The sequence below is a fragment of the Triticum urartu genome, chromosome 3A (genome assembly GCF_056163025.1).
Source record: "Triticum urartu cultivar PI428250 chromosome 3A, HENAU_Tu73, whole genome shotgun sequence".
Taxonomy (NCBI): Eukaryota; Viridiplantae; Streptophyta; class Magnoliopsida; order Poales; family Poaceae; genus Triticum; species Triticum urartu.
Window position 1 is genome coordinate 625,319,929 of NC_141875.1, and position 22,319 is coordinate 625,342,247.

Genomic DNA, 22,319 nt, shown 5'->3' on the forward strand with positions numbered 1-22,319 from the left:
GGGGCTGTTTACCATGCCCCTCCACCTATATATAGAGGGGAGGGGGTGTCCCAAGAGGACACACCAAGCCCTTGGCGCCCCTCTCTCTCCCATTACTGCGTAGTTTCACCGCCTCGTCCCGGCGACGCTTAGCGAAGCGCTGTCGGTATTCCACCACCACCATCACCATCACCATCATGTTGGGGAACGTAGTAATTTCAAAAAAATTCCTATGCACACGCAAGATCATGGTGATGCATAGCAACGAGAGGGGAGAGTGTGATCTACGTACCCTTGTAGATCGACAACGGAAGCGTTAACTTGGTTGATGTAGTCGTACGTCTTCACGGCCCGACCGATCAAGCACCGAAACTATGGCACCTCCGAGTTCTAACACACGTTCAGCTCGATGACGATCCCCGGACTCCGATCCAGCAAAGTGTCGGGGAAGAGTTCCATCAGCACGACGGCGTGGTGACGATCTTGATGTACTACTGTCGCAGGGCTTCGCCTAAGCACCGCTACAATATTATCGAGGACTATGGTGGAAGGGGGCACCGCACACGGCTAAGAATATGATCACGTGGATCAACTTGTGTCTCTAGGGGGTGCCCCTGCCTTCGTATATAAAGGCTCAAGGGGGGGAGTGCGGCCGGCCAGGAGAGGCGCGCCAGGAGGAGTCCTACTCCCTCCGGGAGTAGGACTCCCCCCTTTCCTAGTTGGAATAGGATTCGCGGAGGGGGGAAAAGAGGAGAGAGAGGAGGAAGGGGGCCCGGCCCCCTCTCCCTGTCCTATTCGGACCAAGGGGGGAGGGGCGCGCGGCCCATCTCTGGCCACCTCTCATCTCTTCCACTAAGGCCCATATACCTCCCCGGGGGGGGGGGGGTCCGGTAACCTCCCGGTAATCCAGTAAAATCCCGATTTCACCCGGAACACTTCCCAAACATAGGCTTCCAATATATCAATCTTTATGTCTCGACCATTTCGAGACTCCTCGTCATGTCCGTGATCACATGCGGGACTCCGAACAATCTTCGGTACATCAAAACGCATAAACTCATAATATAACTGTCATCGAAACCTTAAGCGTGCGGACCCTACGGGTTCGAGAACAATGTAGACATGACCGAGACACGTCTCCGGTCAATAACCAATAGCGGGACCTAGATGCCCATATTGGTTCCTACATATTCTACGAAGATCTTTTATCGGTCAGACCGCATAACAACATATGTTGTTCCCTTTGTCATCGGTATGTTACTTGCCCGAGATTCGATCGTCGGTATCCTATACCTAGTTCAATCTCGTTACCGACAAGTCTCTTTACTCGTTCTGTAATACATCATCCCGCAACTAACTCATTAGTTGCAATGCTTGCAAGGCTTAAGTGATGTGCATTAGCGAGAGGGCCCAGAGATACCTCTTCGACAATCGGAGTGACAAATCCTAATCTCGAAATACGCCAACCCAACATGTACCTTTTGGAGACACCTGTAGAGCTCCTTTATAATCACCCAGTTACGTTGTGAAGTTTGGTAGCACACAAAGTGTTCCTCTGGCAAACGGGAGTTGCATAATCTCATAGTCATAGGAACATGTATAAGTCATGAAGAAAGCAATAGCAACATACTAAACGATCGGGTGCTAAGCTAATGGAATGTGTCATGTCAATCAGATCATTTAACTAATGATGTGATCCCGTTAATCAAATAACAACTCTTTGTCCATGGTTAGGAAACATAACCATCTTTGATTAACGAGCTAGTCAAGTAGAGGCATACTAGTGACACTCTGTTTGTCTATGTATTCACACATGTATTATGTTTCCGGTTAATACAATTCTAGCATGAATAATAAACTTTTATCATGATATAAGGAAATAAATAATAACTTTATTATTGCCTCCAGGGCATATTTCCTTCACATCATGCCATCGTGTTGATTGTGATCCCATCTACTTCTCCTCCCCTGTTTGTTGGATTAAAAAGACGCAGACGTTATCGAGCCGCACGTGTGCTAAACTCAGAGGTGCCGTCTGTTTGGCACTAGATCGGTTGGATCGTGATCGAATCGTGAAGAGTACGACTACATCAACCGCGTGATAAACGCTTTCGCTTAATGGTCTACGAGGGTACGTAGACACACTCTCGCCTCTCGTAGCTATGCATCATTATGGATAGATCTTACATGTGCGTAGATTCTTTTTGTTTTCCATGCAACATTCCCCAACAAAAAAAATGTCAGGGGTTATGCGAACAACCCACTTTCTTCAAGGGAGTAAAATGGACTTTTTTCTTCTTACAATAGATTGCCAAAATGTTTCTTTTCTTTTTGCAGAAAGGATAAGATATGAAGATTCACTGGAAGTAAAAATTACCTCAAACATAATAAAAATTACATCGAGGTACACGTATCGTCGAACAACCATTGCCACCGCCAGAACGAGTCACCGACGCGCCGCTATCGCCGCTCCCATACCGGAGCCGACCTGGCCTTGTTAATGACAGTTGAGAAGTCTTCGTGAACCTGCCCCTAAGGACCAGCGCTCTGGAGCCGCAGTCATCGCTGAAAGAACATGCGGTGCCCCCATGTTTGGTTTTGGTAATTGATGACAATCTCTATGGACTAATGGTTGCCTTGAGTTATATTTGAAGGTTTTTGTCCATAGGCTTTTCTTGGAGTACATGTGTTGGTTTCAAGGAGAGTTTGTGTCGACAAAGGTGCTATTCAAGGAATTACCTAAAGATTGGTCTTGTGAGAGGTTGATCAAGACTAAGTCAAAGAGTGAATCAAGTTGAGCAACCCACAAAGCGTAGAAGATGTACCGAGAGGGATCAAGTGATCCCATGGTATGGTAAGCATTGTCAATTACGCTTCGTGTACTAACCCATGGTCTTCGTGAGGGTTCTTTGTGGGGTTAGGTTCCGGTGTGCAAGTTCAAGTGGAGCATCATGAAGAGATCAAATGCTTGAAGCTTGCCGTCCTTTGTGGTGACAATGGACTTGTGAAGATATGCGGAAGAGTGGCTCACCCATAGTGGAGTATGGGGGAGCAATCAACTTGTCTTCATCAAGTCAACCCAATCAAGAAAGGTGGTCCAACTTGAGGGAGTCAAGATCGTCTTCATCTAGCTCAAGTGGACCATGTGCAAGGCAAATGTTTGCCCTTGATAGGTTTTCTATTTTACCGGTCTCATGATGGTAGTTGGGAGACTGGGTTATAGGATCGATTGCCGTACTATCAAGGGGGGCTCTCGATGAGTAGCTTGATCGTATCGTTCGCTGAGAGCTCAAACCATTGCATCCTTGCATCATCTTTCTTGGTTCTTGTTTGGTTCTCTTTGAGAGTCTTAGAGCTTTTGGTCATCTTGATGACAAGCTTGAGTTCATCGAAAACGGAGTTCGCTTGCATACTCTATGATGTTTTCGTTGTTGGAGGTTTTGCCGGTTCTTCTCGGTTGGAGGTTTCACTCCTCTATTTGTTGGCATACCTCCCCTGCCTCCTCTTACTATAACCAGTCGTTGTTTTGATGCTACTCGTCGTCTTGTTTCCAACAAGCTTGAGTTTGCTCAATTCGGAGCTCATATGCAGAAGTTATGGCAGTTCTTGTTCTCTTGAGTGTGGTTTTGTCAGGGTCCGCGTTGGAAAGGTTTGGGTGGATTCATCACGTACACGTCTTCTTCTTTTCCCCTCCTTCTTCCTTGGAGCTTCCTTCGTTTTCTTGCCTCCCTTGTGTGGCTGCCGTTGTTGGTTGCGGTAGTACTGCTCCCAGGAAAGCGGTAGTACCGTAGGCATCAGCGGTAGTACCGTGCAGTGGCACGGTAGTACCGCAGGTGCCCACGGTAGTACCGCTCCCCTGGAGCCACACTACCGCTGCCCACCAGGCTAGTGCCGCCCCTTTGCGGTAGTAGGAGCGGATGTAATTTTTTACATCCGCACCTACCGCGGTAGTACCGCTTTCGCCGTGCGGTAGTACCGCGCTATGCGGTCAGGCAGTAGTACCGCCCCTCGGCAGTACTACCGTGTCGGGTTTTTGCTACTTCCGTTTCTTTGCGGAAGTAGGCACGGAAGTTTCCCTTTTCCCCTGGCTGGGACTTCTGCCTCGCGGTAGTACCGCATGGGGGGCGCGGTAGTACCGCGCGTGCGGAAGTTCCGCCCCCAGCTCCTGTGCGTCTGTTTATCGGTTCTGTGCTGGGGTTGCGGCAGTACCGTGGGTCGGTGCGGTAGTACCGCACAGCCGTGCGGTAGTACCGCTTGGATGCAAGCAGTAGTACCGCGCGGCCTTGCGGTAGTACCGCTGGCCAGGCGCGGTAGTACCGCTGGCCGCGGGCTGGTTGGTGGATAACGGTTGGATTTTTCCCCACCTATAAAAGGGGGTCTTCTTCCCCAATGAACCTCATCCTCGGAGCTCGTGTTCTTCCCCCATTGTTGACCTTCTTCGAGCTTGCTAACTCTCAATCCCTCCATGGTTTCTTGCTAGTTTTTGAGGGAAAAGAGAGAGGAGATCTAGATCCACATTTCCACCAATCACTTTCTCCTCTATGTGAGGGGAACCCCTTGGATCTAGATCTTGAAGTTCTTTGTGTTCTTTTTCTTGTTGTTCCTTTCATTTTCCTCCCTAGCATTAGTTGCTTCAGTGGGATTTGAGAGAGAAGGACTTGGGCACTCCGTGTGCCCTTGCCATTGCATTTGGTGCATCGGTTTGAGTTCTCCACGGTGATACGTGGAAGTTACAAGTTGAGAAGCTTATTACTCTTGGGTGCTTGGTACCCTTGAGCTTGTTCCTCTTGGGTGCTTGGGCGCCCTAGATGGTTGTTGGTGTTCGGAGCTCAATCATTGTGGTGTAAAGCTCCGGGCAAGCGTCGGGGTCTCCAATTAGGTTGTGAAGATCGCCCCGAGCAATTTGACGGGTTCCGGTGACCACCCCCAAGGGTTGCCAAAGTGTACGGGTTCGGTGACCGTCCCCAAGGGTTGCCATTTGTACGGGTTTGGTGACCGCCCTCAAGGGTCCCTTAGTGGAATCACGGCATCTTGCATTGTGCGAGGGCGTGAGGAGATTACAGTGGCCCTAGTGGCTTCTTGGGGAGCATTGTGCCTCCACACCGCTCCAAACGGAGATTAGCATCCGCAAGGGTGTGAACTTCGGGATACATCGTCGTCTCCGCGTGCCTCGGTTATCTCTTACCCGAACTCTTTACTTATGCACTTTACTTTGTGATAGCCATATTATTTCTTATCATATATCTTGCTATCACCTAGTAGTCTATCTTGCTTAGCATAAGTTGTTGGTGCACATAGGTGAGCCTAATTGTTGTAGGTTTTGTGCTTGACAAATTAACCGCTAGGTTTTTTCCGCATTTGTTCAAGTCTAAACCGTAATTATTTTAAAACGCCTATTCACCCCCTCCCTCTAGACGACATCCACGATCTTTCAATCGCCGTTGAACGTGGTTGATAATTATTTTCTCCTATAAACATATATGCTAGGACGCAGATTCTAACGTGGGATGACTTAAGGGGGTGTAAATGCAAAATGTGCTCATGGTTTTTTTTAGTCAATCACCCTGGTAATGCTAGAATTTGGCGTAAACGGTCACTTTAGTGCTAGAACTTGCGACATACATCAAACTGGTGCAATAACTTGGCTCAAGCGTGCAAATACGATGCATATCTTGATTGTGTACACCCGAACCGCTGACTAGGCATGCCATCATGGTGTGTGGCCCGCTGTAAGTGACTTGAGGCGTGTGGCCATTTTTTTGTGAAAACCACCTCAATTTTTTTATTTAACATAAAAAAACCTGTCGTTATTGGTGAGGTGGTGCCTATTTTTTTACCTAAAAATAACAAAAGAAGTGCTAGCGCCTCGAACCAGCTAACTGTGACTAGCAGGTAGTCAGTCCTAGCCGCTACCCACTACCTCATTCATGTCTTACATGAACAACTACATAATGTAGTAGACCATAGCCGCTCTCTTTTTTTTATTACCTTTTTTTTGAGAAAATTTATTTTTTACTAGTAAATAACGATGCGTTCTTGGTGCTGAAATGGCCTGCGGTCAGTGCGGCCCACTAGCACCTGCTCGTATCTTTTCGAAACTTGTAAAAAGTAAGTAAATTAATCTCAATAATAAAATAACATAAAAAATTCATGACGTATACATATTATATATATATAAAGAAATAACTTAATTAAAAAATGTATTATTTAGAAAATATTCATATATTTGAAATAATATTCATGAATTATGAAAATGTTTGTATAATTCAAAAAATTGCAATATTAACATTTGTAATTTAAATTTTAAATAAAAATGTTTGCGCAATACAATTATATGCATAAAAATAATTTTTTTTCTATAATTACAAACATTTCAATAATTAGACACGCATTTGTATAATAAAAAACCGTAATTTAAATTTTAAAATATTCATATGAATATTCAATCATGGCTAATATATAAAATGTATAACCTTTTGAATATAAGTCACGAGTTAAAATTATACACAAGTGAATATTTAGTAAATATTTGTATTCATCATTTTGTATAATTTAAATATAAGCTGCAAGTGTATATTATTTGTATTCATTAAAATTTTTTATTTAATAAGTAATTGAAATGTTTGTATTTACTAAACATTTTATACAATACATGGGTGTTTATTTAAATGTTTTTATTTACTAATCATAATCCTTATGTATACTATTTATATCTTCACACAAAAATTACAATATTCAACACATGAACATTTGAATATTATTTTATCTTGATACATCCGTATTTAGACAAATCTAAGACAAGAATTTTGGGACGAAGAAAGTACGTTTTACAAATACCCTAAAATAATCTAGTGCGTGCAAAATGGGCTGCACTATTTGCATCACATTTAAGCCTGACATGTGTCCAGTTTATACTACACGAACTCAGGCAGCCCTGTTATCGATATTGTGGAGAAGAGTGCGAGTGGTGGAGTGGTTAATTGTATAGCATTCTAGCTGTAGGTGCTGAGTTTGACCCATGGATTCCATCTTTTTCCGATTAATTTTCCATTACCGACAGCTGGGACCCATGTGTCATAGAGGTGAAAAAATAAAATGCCTTCTGACGCGTAGACAGGGGCGCTTTTTATGAGAAATAAAAAAATTTAAGGGGATTTTCGGAAAAAAGCAAGCCACACGTGTTCCTCTCTGCCTTCCGGTCGCTGAGGCGGGCCCCACGACACGCTGGCGCCTTAAGTCACTGTTGTTTTCATATCAAACCTGATTTGCACCGTATTTGCACGCCCGAGCTAAGTTGTTGCACCAGTTCAATGTATGACACAAGTTCTAGCACTAAAGTGACCGTTTGCGTCAAGTTCTAACACTACCGATGTAATTGACTCATTTTTTTATAACCGAAATGGGCTCATAGTTATCATACTTGAATTGTGGAGTGTGCTTTAGAAATGAATTAATGACGTCTTCAATTTATTTTCTGCCAAATTGAATAAATTCACCATAATGGTTTTACCTTAAAAAGGGGCGTATTAATGAATATTTTTTTGAGGAAGAATGTTTTAATTAATTAATTTGGTTTACGTAGAAAAATCGAAAGAGGGCGACTGCCCACTGGCCAGGCTCTCCGACCGGGCTGGCTGCCCACTGGAAGCCAAAGCAAAGCAACGGCTCTCTCCCGACTAGCCGTTGCCCTTGGCGCCGCGCCCCCAACGGCCATCTCCCCCGCGCCGCGCGGCATAAAACCCGCCCACCCCTCTCCTCCACTCCTCACTCCTCATCCCCACTCCCGATCCAACCCACCAAGCAAAGAAAACCTCTCTCGATCCGACCACGAGCACGAGGCAACTCCCGCCGGCTGCGATGGCGTCCGGCAAGGTGCACACGCACAAGGCGTTCCTCCTCTGCAACTACGCGCTGCTGGGCGCGGCCTCCAGCTGCATCTTCCTCACGCTCTCCCTCCGCCTCGTCCCGTCGCCCTGCGGCCTGCTCCTCGTCTTCCTCCACGCGCTCACCGCCGTCTTCTCCGCCGCGGGGTGCTCGGGCTCCTTCACGGCCGGCCCGGCCAACCCGGCGCCCTGGCACACCGCGCACACGGCCGGCGCGGCGCTCACCGCCATCTTCCAGGGCGCCGTCGCGCTCCTGGCATTCACCCGCACCGCCGACTTCCTCGCCGAGCTCCAGTCCTACGTCCGCGACGACGACGGCGCCGTCATCCTCAAGATGGTCGGCGGGCTCGGCACCGCCATCTTCGTCCTCGAGTGGGCCGCCCTCGCGCTCGCCTTCTCCCTGCGCCTCGACGAGGACGACGACGGTGACGATGACCTCCGCCGCGCCAAGAACTGGGCCGACGCCTACCATGTCTGAGCGGCGAGCCTCCGCGCTCCCTGCATCTTCACCCGCTGTGGGGAGCGGCGCCTCCTTGGTGTTACTGCTGTCGCTATTCTTTTGTGCTAGTAGTACTGTGTGTACCGTGGTCTCAGATTCTTTTGTACTATGATATGATGTCAAGGCAAATGTATATTGCTTTTGACCTATTTAATCGAAGAAATATATTTATATTGCTTTGGATTTGGGTACTTGGTTGTACTCCCTTCGATTTCAAAATAGATGACTCAACTTGTAAGTGCATGATTTATGCAGCCAATTAAACTAGATTTATGCAGTCAATTCAGTACTACTACAGTACAACTTGGGAAAACTTGTGCGTCAGAGTTCTTGCTGAAATCAGACGGTGTCCCCTGGCTCGCTTTGTCTGGGCTGTCTTGAGTGAGCCGGTGCGGCGGTGCTGGGCACCTATTGGTAGAAGTGGGGATTAAACGCAACTGTAGTTGCTGTGTGCTAGGGTGTACTGAACCTGCTTAGGCCAGTTACTCAGAAATATCTTCGATGCAACAGTGGCGTGTGGCGGTCGGTGCCGCCGTGCAGGGTACTTGGCAGCAAGCAGCGGGGGATCGAGGTAAATGCACCACGGTGCCTGAATTTGCCACGGCTGATCACTTTGATGTCTGGACTTGTGGCATACAAAAAAGTGATGCATGAACTTGGCTTTTGCAATATAGTTGCATTTGCCGTCTGTGGACCTTAACTGTGGCACCCTATTTTCGTTTGAAGCCGTCTACTCAACCGGCCTAGCATCGGGTGGAGTAGTGATCGGGTGGGGGGATTGGAATTGCCGACCTGCAGGCAATTCATGTGTTCGATCCGATGAACGCAGGTTATCGCGCTCCAATGAGCGACGTTTCATGACTCTTCAGGCTATGTCTGTAACAAAATAAATTACACTAAAAACGTTCATGTATTTTTATTAAAAAAAATCTTCATGTCATTTAATATAAAATAAATTACATTAAAAATGTTCATGTAATTTAAGAAAATGTTCACTTACTAATTAAAAAATACCCATATAATTATGTTATGAATTACAAGATGTTTACTTTTTGAAATTACCGCGTTCCCCAACAAGAGCATATCCAACGGCCGCTCAACGCACGGCACGCTAAAAACTACTTTGCAGCGCGTCCATTGTCTGGTTTGCCGCGGCAGGCAGCGCTGGTTCCAACAGCCGCGCTAAAATTTAGCTCGCGGGCGTAGCTCCAGTAGGCACGTTAAAATGCAGCGCGCGCTCTCGCACGAACACTCCGGACTAGGTTGCCTAGATATTTTTTAGATAATAAACGATACATAGTTCATTATAGCATAGATAAAACGATACATAAATATTTTACATAGTTCATAGCATAGATAGATAAAACTACGATGCAACTACATAAAAGTTATAGTGCAACTAATAAAAACTACGGTGCTACTAGATAAACTATTGTGCAACTACAACCTACTCTGAGTCGTCCTAATCATCATCATCCTCGCTGGTGTTGTCCGAGGTATCGAGCCAAATGTCCTCCCAACGAAAATCATTATCCCCAAAGATCGACTCCCCACCTGCTTCAATGATATCGCACTGTGATATGGTCAGTGACTTCCGCCGACGCCTGTCCACCCGCTCTGTGCGGCGCCTTGCCGTCCTTTCCGCCCAGTAGACGCGCTCGTTGGCGACGTCCTCCGGTGGCGCCGGCGCCACTCCGCCATGGCTTGCTCGTCCTCCTCGGTGATGAGGAGGCGGCGCTGCCGCCGACGGTGCTCCGCACGGTCCTGGTCCGTGATAAGACGAGGCGAAGAGGTGACGGCCTGCACCTGCTCACGCGTGTAGACGTCGCGGAAGTTCATCTGTGACGGAGGCCTCTCTAGGCGCCACGCCGCCGTGTCGTACGTGCAGGCGGCCTCGTGCGCGGTCCCGAACGTGCCGAGGCCGAGCCGGACGTCATCGGACCGGATCTCGGCGTATTACGTGCCGCCGGGGCGCTTGCGGACGCCGCGGTAGCCAGACGATCCTCGGCGGCGCGGCGGCATGATGGCGCGGTGGTGACAGGGCGAGGAAGCGGCGAGCAAGCGGCAGAGAGAGCGTGTGACAGTGTGGAGGCCGCGTGGCGAGCGCCGCAATTTATAGGCGCGCCGAAAGCGGTGCGCCAAATCTAGCGCGCGCGCAATCGTTTCCCGCCACCGCTGGAGCGCGTGAAACGTCCCGCGCACACTAAAGTGACAGTTTACCGCGGCCCGCTTTTTTTGACGCCGCTGTTGAAGATGCTCTTATCGTTGCGCCTTGTTCACCATCAGCCGATGTCGCGCCTTGATTGCTGACATTGTTCTCGGAAGAGCAACTTGAAAGAGGGTCGGCAAAGGGTGAGACGTCTGATGAGATTTTGTCGAGACAGGCGATCACATGGCACAAATTTTCCACCATGGGCGATCTTATGACAAGGACACGCAAACCGGAACACATACCAATGCACACAAACTACAGTATGTTCCATGAACTCTCCGCAGTACTGCATTTACATCGCAGCCACCGGCCCCTCAAAAACGGAAGGCCACGCGCGAAAGGGAAACCAGCAGCCGCGGGTAAACCAAGCACAACGAATCACATACCACTATCGTCAAACAAATGCGACATGCAAGATCGACAGAGACACGCACCAAAGACCAAACCAAGCACACGATACAGATTGTTACACCGGGCAGAGACCAAAGTATCATGGAGAAGATCGAAAGGAGATCGCGCGAGCTACTTGAACGACCGCCGGCCGACGCCGGCCGGCATGGACACGGTGGAGTCGACGCTGAGCCCGCTGACGGACCGCCGGTGCTTGTGCCGGCCGCCACCGCCCGCCGTGGACGCCGCCGGCGTGCCCACCCGCGACGGCGCGGCGGACTGGTCCCCGCCGCCCCGCCAGAACGGGCTCTTGGCCCAGCTCCCGATGCTGTGCCCGAGCCCGAACGAGAACCTGGGCTTCTGCTCCGCCGCGCGCCGCTCCTTGTCCAGCTGCTGCTGCAGCAGGTGCGCGCGCGCCCGGGCCTTGGCGGACGCCGACATGGTCGGCGTCATGTAGTTGGGCACGCCGAACGCCGGGCAGCTCGTCAGGCTCTCGTCGTCGCGGACGCTGCCGCCCCCGCCGTGGCTCGACGGCGGCGCCGCCGCCCCTCGCGCGCCCCGCGCGGGCTTGCTCGGCTGCTTGTAGTAGGCCGACGCCACCGACCGCGCCGGCGTGTTCGCGGCCGTCGTCATCGGCGTCGCCGTGCTCATCTGGCGGTGCGCGGCCGTCGTCGAGATCGGCGTCGGCATGCTCATCTGGCGGTGCCCGGTCATTGCCGACATCGGCGTCATCATGTTCATGTTCATCTCGCGGTGCCCGGCCGTGGACATCGGCGTCATCACGCTCATGGTCATCTCGCGGCGCGCGACGGCGGGCGTGGGCCTGGGTCGGCTGACCGCGGGCTCGACGTGGCGGGGGTAGTCGCGCTCGTGGCTGCTGCGGTCGATGGGCGACCACCACCATGGGTTCCGGCCCGACTGGAGGTCAGCCAGGATCGCGTGGGCCGCCATCGGCGTCGACTTCATCACCTACATCCATCCACGTGCCAAGAGGACACCAACATGAACAAATTAGGGTGCTAAAAAAGCCAAAAAAACCAGGAACATATTATCTTCTAATAGAAGAACTAGATTATGACAAGTGCAGGGAGAACATAGTAAACCATCCAAGTACCTACTGACAACGACATCACGCCTAGTTTCAGATAAGCAACACAGTGACACCACACCTCTGACAAAGAAAAACGTTGACAGTGTGGTTCTAGTTGGCCCATCGACGCCATCGAATCGAAGCACAAGAAAATTTTCATCACCTACACGTCCCTCTCAGATGATTCGTCCAAGCATCCCTGATGCAGAACATGCACTAACTACTACAGTTGGACTGACAGAATGTATAAACAGCTCGTGCGAGACCGACCAGACAGGTGCAGAGAAGACACATTCCAACTCTCCAACAATGACACCACACCTCTGGGTGGGAAAAAATACGGTAGCTCGCTCACTAGCTTTTCGCTGGCCGCTCGAAAGTATTTTTTCGCACCTACTGGTCTCTGTCGGGAGGATGGATGGATGGAAGAGATGTTCGGTCACCCTCTCGCTAATATTAATCTGCTGTAACTACTCCCGCTGCTTGACTGACGGAAGGAATTAAGCTGTCCCTTTTGCTTGTTTCAGAATTCAGATTCAGACGTGATCGATCGTGCTGTGTGTATACTATTTTTTCTGGAAGATAATACGTAGAGTACGTACGTACCTGGTGGGAGTAGGAGTAGGCGAGGGCTCGCTCGCGCTTCATCACGGCCTCCGCCTTGCGCTTCGTCCTCGCGTCCGCCTCGTCCCGGCTCAGCAGGCTGTCGTCCCACACGCCGCCGTCCTGCACCTCCAAAACTTCGTCACATGCATGCACGAGCGAGTGTCAACGGAAAGACGAGCCAAGTGCCTGGCGTGCCGTGCGCACCTGCGAGCCGGAGCGCCAGCGGCGGCCGTCCCGGAGCATGGCGCCGTGGCGGTCGTTGCGCCGCTCCATGGCCTCCACGCGGCTGGCGCGGACCTGGGCCTGCACGCGCACCAGCGTCTGCATGCACCGCATCGCGTGCGCCGTCTGCCGCCGCACGCTGGGGCCGCGCACCACCGCCTGCAGCCGGATCAGGCCGCGCAGCGACCGGTAGCTCCGGCGCGCCGAGTAGCCCCGGAACGCGGCCTGGATCGCCACCGCGGCCGCGCGGGCCTGCTCCGGCGCCACGGCCCGCTGCCTCGCCCGTGTTCTGGTATGCTGCTGCTGCGGCCGCCGCCACTCGGCCATCTCCGCCCTGCCCTGCTGCAGCCGCTGCAGCCTCTGCTGCTGCTCCCTGTCGTGGTCGAACCGCCGGATGAGCGGCGGCGGCGAGGACGGCGGCGCAGGCAGCTGGAGCACCGCCGCCTGCTGCTGCCGCTGCTGCTTGTCACCGCCGGCGTCGCGCTCCCGCTCCCGATCACGCCCCCACTCCCGCTCGCGCTCGCGCGCCGCGGGCGTGGTCGGCGCCGTGGCGGCGACGGTGGCGGTGGTGGGCTTGGCGGGGGCGATCTGGTACTGCGCCGGCGGCCTGGCGTAGTACTGCCGCTCCATCTCGGCGTCGCCCAGGATCTTCTCGATGCTGCTGGGCTGCCGGTACAGCGGGATGCTCATCAGCGGCGCCGGGTCGGCGTGCGGCCGCGACCGCCCGAACCCCCATCGCTTCTTGTCCCTCGCGTTCCCCCGGTACTGCTGCGGCTGCGGGGGCTGCTGCTGCGGCGGGTACTGCGCTACCAGCTGCACCTGCCATGAATACATCTCACCGCTCAGTTATCTTCCCGAAAATTCTACATGTAAAATTCTTCCACTGCTAAAACTTGTATTAAGTGTAAAGAACATTTCTTATATTATGGGATGGAGGGAGTAGAAAACTGCACGAAAGAACGGAAAATGTGATGCAAATAATACAGTAAAAATACAGACTACACGTGCAAATCAACGAACAGGATAAAGTGACTTTGTACAGGGCTGTGTATTTGTCGCCACGATACTGCTGCACCTGTCTACATGCGCATACAGCTTGCATGCAGCGATTGCTTCTGGGCAAAGCTTGAGTTTGGGTGAGCAACCAACTTTTTTTCTCCAACACACGTGCCTTTTAGTTTTCTCTGATGACCTTTACACATTTCAAGTGGGAAAAACACATTTTTGGGAGTTTAAAGTAGTAGCGCTCACATTTGTTGGCTTGTCCTTGGGGTTCGTGGTGAAGGCCTTCTTGAGCGCAGTGATCCAGCCGCTTCCCTTCTTGCCCATCTCCTTAACATTTCTCCCACACACACCCCTGCAGCAATTCCATGAACAACAAGAACTCAACTACGATCAACGAACATGAACAAGATTGGATAACATGCATGCTAAGTAGTGGTACTGAATCGAACTATTGATACACAAATATAAAGGGAAATCATATATCTGATGCCTACTCTATACAAGGGTGGCCAAGTTTTTACCTCAGGACTAGCTTGTTTCCTAATACAAACTAGGCAGAAGGATGGTAGATACATGGAGCAAAGTCCAGCCATACCTTGTTTGAGCTTCCCCTGCGTCTACAAAGCCTTGCTGATGCTTCAGTGGAGTAGCATCTCATGGCAGCAAAAGATGCACCCGCTCTCCGGTCCTTCCAACTCTCTCTTCCTCCGGTGGAGGTGGCCGTCTTATACTAGATCCTTTACCGGATTGGGTGGCCAAGGGGAGCTGCCCACTTCCCCACTCGATGACACCCAACCAACCTTGCTTCACCAGCAAGCCTCACGAGGAGGCAGCCAATTGTCAGCACGGTTTTCAGGAGGAGGAGGAGCACTGCTCTCGTACGCCTTGCCTTTGCTGTACTTCAAACATACATTCATCCTTGGAATTGGACCTCCCCGATCCGAATCCATGTGTGATGTGCACAGGCACAACATGGCTTGCCTTGCCGCGCACAAACTCAACTGTAAGGCTGCGGCCCGGTTGGTCGGTACAGGAAATAAATTTGAAAACTACACGAGGAGTCCACAGGAAGTTGTGCAGACATAAGGGGTTTTAGCTGGCGTGAGAGTGAGGGTTCAGGCATGATTAGCCCGTCGATCGGGCAGATATGGTAGCTCACCCTCACCTGATGGTCCTTGTTCATCTGTTACCATGCGCTGTCGACCGCCGGATCGGACCGGTAACGATCCGGGAAGCTGATGATTCAGTTTTGGCAGTAGCATCTGAGGGGTTTCGCAGTGGGCAATGATTCCGTCATGCTCGTGCTGGTGGGTGGTTAAATCCGAAGCCTGATCATTTGCGACCATCATATGCTCGAGCAACACAGCTGTCAGCCAGTTGGTAACTAGCTTCATGTGCATGTCATCGCTCAAATGCTCATGCACACTTGCTTAAGGCTGAATCCTCTCTATAGACAAGCGTGATGATGGTTCACTTCCAACGATGATCATGGTTGGCATTTCTTCCGGCAACAAGTTTACCGTCAGAATGTAGCATCTTGGTGGGTGGGACACTTGTTGGCAGGAAAGAAGCCCTCCTGAAAATGCAGCCAAGGGCCCGAAACGGATGTTGTTTACCAGCCTTTTTCAGTAGCTCTCAAAACCAACTAAATTACAGAGTTACAACACTGGTGTGGCCCACATGCCTGTGCCGAAGGTGGTGTAAAAGTGGGGGATGTGTAGGTCTGAGTGGCTTAAGTAGGCATTGGAATCTTGCTTGCAAGGTACTTCAATCCAGAGACCAAATGGGAGATAAACATCTCCTAGAAAGATGTGTAGTAGGCTAGTTGGTTCCATCATCAAAATCAGGAGCAGGGCTTAGTGCTGGAAGTTGCTCCTAACAACCCATGTAGGCCACATCCATGGCCCTCTTGGTCAATTCTGTCTTCATCCTCAAACCATCTGCCTCCTAGTTGTATTGGGCCCATCACCTCGAATACTGTTGCTTGTGCATGCATTGCCCCTTGCTTTCGTATTTGATTAAACTTGCCACCTTTATGCTTGCTTCTGAAATTATTATAGTGCTAGTGGGAAGAAGAGCCAGTTGTGTAATCCAGTGTAAGATATATGCCCCAAGTGTGACCATCCTTAGGTGTCAAGCCTACTTTTAAGCATAACCAAACGTGCCAAGATGCAAAAAATGTGTGTGTGTTTTACTTGAAGCAAAATCCCTTTTAAGCAAAGCAATTAGGTGAGTATTGATCATAATGCGGTTCTTCAGTTAACATTATGCAGTTTCCCTTTTCTTTTTCCGGACCAAGATGACACGACTTAATTGTTTCTTGTTCCGGATCGTTGAAGCAGAGTTTAAGCAATTAGGTGAGTGTTGATCATATTTCTGTTGTTTTTCAAAACCTTGATTTTCCGCTGTTTTTAGTCGTTTTGAAAGACTTTGGTGTCGAGAAAAAGCTTGTTTAAAGAAGCTGGTATTAGAGATACTCGAAACATAATATTTAATCGGGATTGCTAAATCTCAGTCGACTGAGACTTAACCAAGTCTCAGTCAATGCTATTTCATAAGATCTTGCATGGAGATTCGTGAAAATTTTATTTTTAACCTTTTCTTTTTTCTTATTTATATGCTATGCCACTTGACTGAGACTTGATTAAGTCTCAGTCGACTGAAACCTAACCACATCATATTTATTTTAATAGATCCAATAGTGCTTGCGGAAACAATTGTCAAGAGGAACCAAGTTAGAGGTAATTGAGATCAATTATTAAATGCCAAAACTTGTTGTGCAATTATATAAGACTAGTAAATTGTATGTGCTTTGCACGTCATGTAAATATGTGTGCAAAGTTCAATTCATGGACACACGGCCTGCCCCCTTCAAACATGGTACCTTCGCATGTAAAGCTTCATTGAGTTCATCATTGTAGCAATTCTGTTTTGTATATATGTTGCCCGAAAAAAGGGGTTCAATTATGTATATAAAGCTTTACATGCTTAGTATTAGTATCTCGTACTAAGCTTACTTTGAAACTTCTTGAAAACTTCCAACTTCTCCCTGACGCGATTAGTGCGCGCGTTGCGGACGCTCTGCCAGTGTGCACCCTGACCAGTTATATGCATGAATGGATAACCTTAGGCAAGTGAAACTTTTCCTACATTGGTATATAGTGATGGTTCTAGAAATCAGTGGTACGTGCATTGGTACTCTAGCTGCAAATCCCACAATTTTCAGCCATCCGATTGACTCTACCAACGGCTCACATTGCTTTTTGGTTTTGAGATCCAAACATTTAAACATCGTACACTATAGAGTAGTATAGATATTGCTTTACGGTGTCTTGTTAAACATTGTCGCGCCTCTTGAGAAATGCCGTCGAGTTCGCTGGCCTGTGCAGTCAATGGAGCCAAGCATACCTGAAAATCTACAGGCTTTGTTCATCTCCAAAAGTCTCTGAGTGTCCTAAGCATTGGGTGCTCTCAAATACTCCCTTTGTAAACTAATATAAAAGTGCACCCGCAAAAATAATAATATAAGAGTGTTTAAATCACTAAAGTAGTGATCTAAACGCTTTTATATTAGCTTACAGAGGGAGTACTATGGTTCGAACACTTCAACCATCGCCTTTGCAAATTACTTGACAAACAAGACTGAAGGGTTCTCTCCCATCGCCAAGCGATCATCAATGAAATCTATTGAAACACCATATGTGATCATGTGCAATGCGGCAGTCACCTTCTAGATAGTGCTATGTGCAATATCTCCAACACAAATTTTTGCTCGAAGAACCGATCATATTGTTTACACACTTGGCAACATGAAGGAACTGTAAAACTAGATGGAAGCGTTGAACCCTTTGCTCGGGCCGCGGTTGTATATATATGATGTGTGCCGTGGCTTACAAGAATAGATCAAGAGGACATCGATCGTGATTGTTATAGGAGGTTTGAGGAGATAGAACAGAAGAAGAGATAGAAGTTAAACACCTTTCCTATCTCTATACAATATTTTCTAACACCCCCGCTCAATCTAAACCTCAAGAAACTTTCGCAAGGTTAAGATTGTACTTGAACTCATCCAACCTCCTCATGGTGAGAGTGAAATGATCGATATAGTTGACTAGGGGGGGGGGCAGGGTGAATAGGCAACTAACAATTTTTGCTTTTCTTTACCAATTTAAACTTTGCATCAAAGTAGGTTGTGTAGATATGCAACTAGATGAGCAACCTATATGATGCAACAAGAACAAGTACACAAGCAAGCAAGGGATATAACACAAATAAGCTTGCACAAGTAAAGGCACGAGATAACCAAGAGTGGAGCCGGTGAAGACGAGGATGTGTTATCGAAGTTCCTTCCTTTTGAGGGGAAGTACGTCTCCGTTGGAGCGGTGTGGAGGCAAAATGCTCCCCAAGAAGTCACTAGGGCCACCGTATTCTCCTCATGCCCTCACACAATGCGAGATGCCGTGATTCCACTATTGGTGCCCTTGGAGGCAGCGACCGGACCTTTAGAAACAAGCTTGGGGCTATCTCCACAACTTAATTGGAGGCTCCCAACGATACCACAAAGCTTCACCACAATGGAATATGGCTCCGCAGTGACCTCAACCGTCTAGGGTGCTCAAACACCCAAGAGTAACAAGATCCGCAAGGGATGAGTGGGGGAATCAAATTTCTCTTGGTGGAAGTGTAGATCTAGGCCTTCTCAACCAATCCCTAGAGAATTAACAAGTTTGATTGGCTAGGGAGAGAGATCAGGCGAAAATGGAGCTTGGAGCAATAATGGAGCTTGGGGATAGAACTTGTAGAAGAAGACACCCCTTATATAGTGGAAGAACAAATCCAATCGTTATCCACCAACTCAGCCTGCGTGGCACGGTACTACCGCGCCGGGGACGTGGTACTACCGCAGTGCCCCGTGGTACTACCGCCCGAGCAGCAGAATCCATAACAACCCTGAAGCTGTGAGGCAGAGGGTGGTAGAACCGCTGGCGCGGTACTACCGCTCCCCCTTGCGGTACTACCGCAAGACAGGGATGATCCATATTTTGGGAAGGCACGGACATATAAAAAAACATCCGTGGCAACTTCCATTGAGATGGGATCTATGCAAAAATCCGACATGACAGTACCGCAAGCCAGGAACGGTACTACCACACGGGGTGCGGATGTAAAAAATTACATCTGCTCCTACTGCCGCGCCAGCTGCTGAGCCTGGCCAGAGCGCACGGTACTACCGCGCACCTGGTGCGGTACTACCGCGTAGGGCGTGGATGTAAAAAATTACATCCGTCCCTACTACCACAAAAGCATCAGCTCCTGGCCTGAGGGCACAGTACTACCGCTCCAAGGAAGCGGCACTACCGTGGGCACTCACGGTACTACCGCACCAGAGGCCGGTACTACCGCAAGGGCCTGCGGTACTACCACTCCTAGGAGCAGTACTACCACATGCCCGAGATCAGCAAACACGACATTTTTGCATAGACAAGAAAAGACGGAGGATGCTCCAAAAGGGCCAAAGGAAAGGCGGTGCAAAGGAGAAGACATGTACGTGATGATTCCACCCAAACCTTTCCAAAGCGGATCCCCTCTTAATAGTATGGCTTTCCTATGACTCAAATCCACTGAAAAGAAACATAGAGAAACGCCGTCTTCAATAGTCTTCGAGGGGCACCAAATCGTCTTGTGCCTAGTGATAAAGTGTCTGAAATAGTCAATGCACACGATTAGTCCGCATAAGCATTGTCATCAATCACCAAAACAACTAAGGGAAAAATATGCCCTTACAATCTCCCCCTTTTTGGTGGATTGATGACAATACATGATTTGCATAAAGGAGATAACATAGAACATGGGCAAACCCCATACCTCTAAAATATAGACGGGCTCCCCCTAGATGTGTGCTATCTAGATGAGTGCTTTGGATTGCACGACACACATACTAGGATCAACACTCCCCCTATATTTTATAGACAAGGCATATCTTGCAACAATAAGGCTAACACTAAGCAAGATAGTACATATGAGCATAATATAAATAACACAAGATAGCATAAGCTCAATAAGGTACGATAGAGTGCATATGTCTTACACCATATGATAGAAAGGTCTCACAAGCACAAACCAAACCAAACGAGGTCCAACGACAAAGCAAACAAAAACACGACTCACAACTCGCAAATCCTACTCTCTCTCCCCCTTTGGCATCGAGACACCAAAAAGGCAGAGAGGACACCTACAACACAAGTGGTGGCTCAAGCGGAGTAATCACCCGCATGCTCCTCATCAGACTCGGCAGCTGGGACGGACTCCTCCTTGTCCTCTTCAGAATCAGTCCACCTGTAGCCCTGCTTCGCCATCCAGGCTGCCTCTGGTGTGATGACCCTCTCAGATCCGCTGGATATATGCTCACCAAATGTCCTCAAGATCCGCTTGTCGCGGCGGTGACTCTCCTTCTGAGCAACATGAGACCGGTACTGCCCCTTGGCCTGCATGCAGAACAGAGCCTTCATCTTGTTCTTTAGCTTCTTAGCCTAAGAGGGCTCAAAAGATGAAGGCGAGTAGCCAGCAAAGCTGTCCTCATCAGCATCCTCCTCCTCAATCTCATCTGCATCCACATCCATTTGAGTAGCCGCTGCCTCAGCATGGGTAGTAGTGTTGTCCCACTGGGGCTTGATACGAAGCCTGATGGGCTCATGACGAATCCAGTCAGGGGCAAGAAACTCATCATTGGGATAGAGCTTCTCCCAAGTCCTCGTGATCAACAGAAACAGGTAAGGTCCATAGATGGGTACCTTACAGGTGAACACTGCAAACCGAAGCTCACACCACATCATATGTGAGACATCAAGTGGTTGAGTCTGAGAGAGACGCGCCTCCTCACAGATGAGCATCATATCCACAAGATAGACATGCACTTTGTCCTTTTCACCAATGCGGGGAAAGAGAGAGTTGCGGAAGACGTGATACATGATGTCGAGAAAGGGGTTCAACACCCACATCTTGTTGCCACTCGGAAGCAACTTCTCAACATAGTAGGGTAGAAGCTTGTTCTTGTTGGCTGACTCGGGATTGGCATGAGGGCGTACACCAACGGGTGTGTTGAGCCCCTCATCAGGAACCTGAAGCAAATCCATGAAGTCCTTCCATGTAGCAGTCAGCCGCTGTCCGTTGGTCATCCAGGTCATCTTTCGTTCCTCATCAGTATGGAAGTGGACCGAGGCAAAGAACTGGGCCACAATCTCAGGGTCATAATCCAAATGGAATGAGATCACGTGCTCAATGCCAAACTGATCCACGAGGTCCAGAGCCTCACCAAAGTAATCACGATGCCTATCATCCCTCATGTGATGCATGTCAATCCAGTGCACGTCCACATAGATGTTCTGCTTTGCCTTGATCACATCCACATAAGTGAGATAATGCTGCTTGGTCCAAAACAAATCATTCCCGCTGAAGTTGGCACGAGGATTCACATAGGGGTTGATCTTCCTTCGAGAGGCAAACTCAGCAAGAGGTATCTCATCCATGCCCTTGGCGGGCTCCTTGAGCTTGGTGGCGGTGGTCTTGGTCCTGCGTTGGGGGGCATTGGAGCCCTCTGGAGCTTCATCTTGGTTGCGCAGACACTTGGAGCCTGTGTCACGACTGGGATTGGAACGACGAGCAGGAGCACCAGAGCCACCACCTAAGACACAAAACACAAAAACACACACGAGAAGCGAGAAGGATCAATGCAAAGACCACAGAAAAACAGGAGAAACAAGTAGAACTCGCACTTGGTAATTGCCACATGGAAGATTTGACTACAACGGTAGTACCGCATGGCTACGCGGTACTAAAATTTTAGTGCTACTCCTAGCCACGATAGTACGGCGCCGGGGTGGCACGGTAGTACCGTGTCTCAGAGCGACAGTAAAATTTTAGTTCCGCGCCTCGTGCGGTAGTACCGCTCCTGAGGAGCGGTAGTACCGTACGCGCGGTAGTACCGCACCGGAGATGCGGTAGTACCGCACGGTGTCAGATCCAAAACCTCAACTGGATCCAAGCATAACCGTGACGGCAAAGCGGTACTACGGTTGATCAAATCTACCACGAGACAACATATCAAGTACCATCTCTACGCATTACTACTCTCCTACATCCTACTCCTGCATAGATTTAGCCTAAAATCTCAAGAACAACATGCATCTCCCCAAAAACCTAGAAACGAAAGAACGAAGCAAAGAGAGAGGGATTTGGGGAGAAACCTTGTTCCATGGCAAGAGGAAGTGGTGGGGAACGATCCCACCGGACGGAATGCGAGGAGAGCGGACGGAGACGGAGATCCGGCGAGGGTCTCCGCGCCGTTCTTGGGTAGGAGAGAGAGAAACAACGTGGGGAGAAGGAGTGAATGGGTATGGGGGAGTTGGAACTCCCCCTGCCCGCTCTTAACCCCCA

The 22,319-nt window shown here is 49.4% G+C and overlaps 2 protein-coding genes and 1 pseudogene across 2 annotated transcripts; 1 reads left to right on the forward strand and 2 right to left on the reverse strand.

The window, feature by feature from the left end:
* Nucleotides 1-7,727: 7,727 nt before the first annotated feature.
* Nucleotides 7,728-8,541, forward strand: LOC147980868 (uncharacterized). The gene has a single exon (XM_087513649.1). It carries the CDS (start codon nt 7,837-7,839, stop codon nt 8,338-8,340), a length of 504 nt encoding a protein of 167 aa, XP_087369775.1. The 5' UTR covers nt 7,728-7,836; the 3' UTR covers nt 8,341-8,541.
* A 1,267-nt stretch (nt 8,542-9,808) lies between these two features.
* LOC147980869 (uncharacterized) lies at nt 9,809-10,383 on the reverse strand (annotated as a pseudogene).
* Nucleotides 10,384-10,792: 409 nt separating this feature from the next.
* IQD13 (IQ-domain 13) lies at nt 10,793-14,683 on the reverse strand. The gene is made up of 5 exons (XM_087513650.1): nt 14,482-14,683; nt 14,133-14,238; nt 12,864-13,700; nt 12,660-12,779; nt 10,793-11,932 (listed from the first exon to the last, which is right to left on the reverse strand). The coding sequence occupies exons 2-5, from the start codon at nt 14,208-14,210 to the stop codon at nt 11,096-11,098; spliced, it is 1,872 nt and encodes a 623-aa protein (XP_087369776.1). The 5' UTR covers nt 14,211-14,238; nt 14,482-14,683; the 3' UTR covers nt 10,793-11,095.
* Between the last annotated feature and the right edge of the window lie 7,636 nt (nt 14,684-22,319).